Here is a 6,000-nt window from a genome sequence, read left to right on the forward strand (position 1 = left end):
ACTGAGGGTTCTTGATGATGACCTCTCTATGCTGAATGTGGATGTTATGGGAAGAAAATCATGTCACATTTTTTGACAGGTGTTGTGGAAAGAGGCAGAAAGGGGAAGAGAAAGAATAAAATATCTCTTTTGTAAAAACACTGACATGTTAGTGAAAGTACACATACAGAAATTGAAAGATAACATTTTTGTATGGCATCAACACTTCTAACAGTTGTCAGTAAAAACTGTAAATTTATCTATTTTGGTTGGATATACACCAAAAACAGAGAGTATATTTTTCTTAGCCAGCCCTCTCATAGGTGCCCTCACCTTGTATAACCTTGAAGATAATCCTAAATGAGGAAGTCACTGATCATTTGGGAAAATTTATGAAATACTGGGAGGCCTTAGAAGGACTTTGGAGCCTTTACATCCAATGATGCAAAAAGGGCATCATGAATGAAGGGGCCATAGGAAGTCTGGCATAAAATTTGCTGTTCTAGAATTAATTATACTCAATTACCTGTAAAAAAAAATCCTGTTGTCCAGAAAGTAAGTCACTTTCCCTGCTGTAGTTCTGTTTCTGTCCCCAGGAAGTAAGTCATTCTTCCTGTAGTTTTGTTTCTGTCCAGAGTCCATGTGCATCATATGATACAGAGAATTCATACATGCAGAACACAGGAGCCTTGTATTCAACAAGGCATCAGTCTTTCATTCTTCAGTGTCCCAAAGAATTTCTGCATACCCCTTTGAGACTATTTCAAGGATTTTGTTTTTTTTAAAAAAAAGATTGACAGTTAACCTTTAGCCAACAACCTTAATAAGACTTTGCTATTTGTGATGTTATAATAAAGTATTAGTAGTAAGCTAACCTACTTCTCATCTCAAAATTATCTGTAAAGTGATCTTAAGTGAAATGTAGCTTTTCCATTTCATCATTTACAACAATGAGATGACAAAATATTTCAGCTTAGTATTTAAAATATAATTAATGGGACAGTCTAATTTTTTCCCTCGATTACCTTATGCTCACAGCCTGAACTAAATGGACAGAAAGGATGAACAATATCACAGAATTCATTCTCCTGGGCTTGACTCAGGACCCAGATCTGCAGAAATTCTTATTCATTGTGTGCTTAGCAATCTATTTGATCACACTGGGAGGTAACATGCTCATCTCAGTCACCATCTTCATCAGCCCAGCCCTGGCTACTCCCATGTACTTTTTTCTCTCCTACTTGTCTGTCATAGATGGTTTGTACTCTTCTTCCATAGCACCCAAAATGATCTATGACTTGATCTCTGAGGAGAGCAGCATATCCTTCAATGGCTGCATGACTCAGCTTTTTGCTGAGCATTTTTTTGCTGCAGCTGAAATCATCTTGCTGATTTCCATGGCCTATGATCGCTATGTAGCCATCTGCAAGCCTTTGCACTACTTGACCATCATGAGCCGACGTGTGTGTGTATTCTTGGTGGGGGCTGCTGTAGTCCTGGGATTCATCCATGGAGGAATACAGATTTTATTCATGGCCCAGTTACCATTCTGTGGCCCAAACATCATTGACCACTTCATGTGTGACTTAATACCACTCCTGGAGCTGGCCTGCACTGACACTCATACTCTAGGGCCACTGATTGCTGCCAACAGTGGGTCACTGTGTTTACTCATTTTCTCTATGCTGGTTGCTTCATATGTGATTATTCTTTACTCACTGAGGAATCACAGTTCAGAAGGGCGTCGAAAAGCCCTGTCTACCTGTGCCTCTCATGTCACTGTTGTTGTCTTATTCTTTGTACCTTGCTCCTACCTGTACTTAAGGCCCATGACCTCATTCCCCACTGACAAAGCTGTGACTGTGTTTTGCACTCTGGTGACACCTATGTTGAACCCTTTAATCTATACCTTCAGAAATGAGGAGGTCAAAAGGGTTATGAAGAAGCTCTGGGGTCAAATGAGGAAAGCTGGTGATACATAAACCTGGTGATTTGTGTTTTAAAATGTGTAGTGTTTTATGGACATTGGTTATCCTTCTTAAATGGTTAAAATGATGATGGTGAATTATATCCTATCTGCACCCAATTTTCATTGAATATTAATTATATCTCTGAATGGAGAACAGTGTGATAGTGCATGTAGATAATAAACATGAGAAAATCATGGTGGTAAATGTTTCTATCCCCTTAAGTGACCACGGTTTCTTTGTTCTGTAATCCTTTAAACTCTGTTCTAGTTCCTTATAAAACACATAATAAATGGTTGCAAAGCATGTTCATCCCAGTGTTTAGTATGTGTTCCTCTGATGCACAGGTGCACATGTATTTTGGTTCCTGTTATCCAACCTCACAATATTCCCCTCTTTCCTAGCCTCTATGACCACTATTCTACTCTCAACTTCAATGGGATAAAACTTTGTGGCTTTTACATTTGAGTGAGAACATGCAGGAGTTTGCTTTCTGTGCCTGGCTATTACCCTTATGTCACATCCTCCAGCAGGTTGCTACAAACAATAAAATACCATTCTTTTCATAAATGAATGTTGTTATAGCAGTAGACATAGTACATTTTCTTTATTTTTTATTAGTTTGAGAATTTCTTACTTGAATGCTGTATTTTCATCATTTTTACCTGTTTCTGTTTTATGCCTCCAATTACTTATATTTCTTTTTCTATGATTATTATTGGGATGTGTGTGTGTGTGTGTGTGTGTGTGTGTGTGTGTTTGTGTGTGTGTGTGTGTGTGTGTGTGTGTGTGTGTGTTTGTGTGTGTATATGTGTTGAATTCATCAGCGTTGTTCATCAGTACATGTGTTTAGAGATGACTACTGGGTATAATCTAGTAGAAAAGTCATCCCATATCTCTTCATCTAGGGGTGGAACGTTGTGAAGTTTCCCCCATCTACATTTACATGTTAACTGGTGTGCTCATTATGCTAAATCAATGTAGCTTATGACTATGTTCCAAATAATTCTCCTTAGAGATAAATGGCTCTGGCCCTCATTTCCATTAGAAGAAATTTCTTTTGGCCACACATCGAGGCTACTACAGAGACCAACAACTAGTCAAAATGCCCAAATAGTATTTTCAGAGTTTTGGAACTTCCATGGAAGTCCTTGATGCATTTGGAGTAAATTTGTCTTCAGTGTCAAAGATGAAGACCTAGTTGCATTCTTCTACATGGGGATATTCAGGTTTCCCAGAACTCTGTTGATGGTGCTATCTGTTCTTTTATCTAATGTGTATTTAGTACTTGATTTCATTAGTTTCTTTTCTATGTCTTAGTTTAGTTCCTTGTCTGCTTAGTCAGGTTCTCTGCTTGATCTCTGAACCCTAAAGACACTAGTGAGGAGCTGGAGGTGATGAAGAATGCTGGGCTCTGGACATGGTATGTTGTTACATACAAGGCATGGCTGTTACCTGCATAAGGCCCACACAATAACAAGCACAGAATGAGGAGGTGCCCCTGATGCCCTACTCCTAGCTAATAAGCTAATGACACTTGATGGCTGTTGATGGAGGGAGAGTTACTTCTCTTAGGGGGTATCAGGGCAATTGTTAAGATGCTCATTCCTCAATCTATGACCCTGAATCTATGCTTGTATGGGCAGCACTAGTTTGATCTAGTTAATTATTACTTTGAAAGCATTGCTGGAAGGGAGATGAGAAGTATATTGGAGGTGACAAGGAAAGCTAGAGGCATGGAACAGGGGATGTATATGAATAAAATGCACTGTATATATGTATAAAAATTTTAAATAAGAATAAAATTAGTAAGCACACTGATAAAATTATCTATAAGTTCAGCTTTTTCATTATCTTTGTTTTTTGGTGTTGAGGGGATGTTAATTTACTAGGTTGTTATATTAGAGAGTTGTCTCATGTTTTTGTGTATCTTTGTTGTATTTTTATATTCATATATATATATATATGTATATATATATATATACAAAATTATAGATTTCCTTATTCCTTTCTCCCTGTTTTTGTTTGTCTTATTTTGTTTCAGTCCTCCTGGTGACTTGTATTTTCTTGGATTTGTGTTCAGGAATAAAATTAATTGCAGTAACTATCATGGTGATTTGAGAAAAGTCTCAGTGTTAGCTAAATGAGAGGAAAATGTGCTTTTCATTTGTCAACCTGTAATAGTTGTAGACATGATTACTATAGTTCTAGTTGGGTAAATCTAGCTATAAGTATATATAACATAATATGTAAGTCAATATAAGTATACATAATCTAGTATATAACTATTGAAGGGATGATAGGGTATGGAATAATATAGGATAGGGTAGGAATGATAGTATGTAGCTAGAGATACAAAAATCAATAGAGAAAAAATGTATAATAGGTTTGGAAAAAGACGTATATAAAAGGAACTTTTCTAACAAACTGTAAGATGCAAATCATTAAAGACTTGAAACAAAAAGTTGTACATGTGTACTCTGTTCATCAAGAACTGAACCAAGTTCTATGAAAGCTATCTTGTAGCTCCTCTTTCTGGAGATGTGGCCACGAGGCATAGACCTGTTCTCTTTGGTGAGGTCAGCTCACTAAGTTGAGGTCAGCTCGGGCTTTACTCTATTCTCTTCTTACAGACTACACAGAATGCCCTTGATACCTGGATGACATACTTTTCTTACTAGGATGGGATGATGATTAATTCCTTTTGCCTATTTCTGCCCTCAGTTTCCTGATATAAAAAACTGTTGACAAATGGGTATGCACCCTGAGAATTTAAAGTAGAGATGATTGAGTCTTTTTCATATATAAAAGTTTATATTCCTTAGAACATTATCTTTTGAGATAAATAATAAAGTGATTGATCCTTTCTTTGTAACCACCCAATGCAGCCTGCCAGTAAAATAAGTGGCTGGGAAAAATACTTTGCTTCCTTACACACTCCTAATCTACAACAAGTTGCTTGGACACGGATATATGGGGGTTCTTGGGATAATTTGTTTCTGATCTATAAAATTAGAATGTTTAATCATGTAAGAGCAATGAGAAACCTGCATTCATTATAACCATTCACTTGGAAAATAGACTGTAACCATATTGTAATTTTTATATTGCCTGAAAGATTTTATTGGAATATATAAGATGTAAAGGAAAGATAAAGACATGAGAGAGAAAGAGAAAGACCCTAAGAGTGTGTGTATGTGTTTTCCATTTTTTTGATGGCCCCACAGAGTTAAGTTTAGCACCCCTTATTGGCCACTGAGAATTAATTTTCACTCCTTCAGATAGAAAAGTCAAGTTGAGAGATAGTCTGCTGACTCTGGTGTCTCCGGTTCAAACCCTGAGCTGCTGGAGGCTGGTCTTCATGGCAGCAGTAGTGTGGGTTTTGTTTTCTTTTGTTTTGCCCTGCTTTGTTATTATGTTACTTCTCCCATGGATTTCCAAAGTTCTTCAGTTTCTCTCTATGTAAGTCTCTTCATTCTTACTATTTCCTTGTTATTGACTCCCTCCTTCATTGGCTCACACTGATGAACAATTAATTAGTCTGACATCTTACCCAGAAGTCCAAATTTTCTGTTTCTGTTTTTGTTTTGTTTTGTTTTCTGTAGTTTCTTTAGTTTGGGTATTCTGTGAAATGCTGGTTACATAGGATGAGTTTTGAAGTATTCTTCGTTCTCAATGTTGGGGAAGAGTTCAAAAAGTGCTGTTATAGATCTTCTGTAAGATGTTGGAGGAATTAATAAGTGCAGCCATCCTGTTCAGAAATTTTCTGTCTTTCTTTCATGAGGACCTGCTTCAGTCTCAGAAAGGAATCAAAGTTAAGCATGTGCTCTAACACAAATGAAATAAATCATTATTCTAAGTGAAACAGGGCATACACAAAGAGAGGTTGTATATGAAGTTCAGTGGTAGAAATCTTACCTAGTATATAAAATTATCTGAATTCAATCAACAACCCAACTGCATTTCTCAAAGTAGCCACTGCTAATGATGTCTTTGGGGAGCAAATGGGGGTAAGCAAAAGGCCTTGGCAAAAATTTCAAAAGAGGCAATTTTC

General features: G+C 36.9%; 1 protein-coding gene across 1 annotated transcript; it reads left to right on the forward strand.

Moving 5' to 3' along the window:
* Positions 1-1,040: 1,040 nt before the first annotated feature.
* LOC100756064 (olfactory receptor 4C45) lies at positions 1,041-1,961 on the forward strand. Its single transcript, XM_027420909.1, has one exon. The coding sequence runs from the start codon at positions 1,041-1,043 to the stop codon at positions 1,959-1,961; it is 921 nt and encodes a 306-aa protein (XP_027276710.1).
* The last annotated feature ends 4,039 nt before the right edge of the window (positions 1,962-6,000 follow it).

This window comes from Cricetulus griseus, chromosome 6 (genome assembly GCF_003668045.3).
Source record: "Cricetulus griseus strain 17A/GY chromosome 6, alternate assembly CriGri-PICRH-1.0, whole genome shotgun sequence".
Lineage (NCBI taxonomy): Eukaryota > Metazoa > Chordata > Mammalia > Rodentia > Cricetidae > Cricetulus > Cricetulus griseus.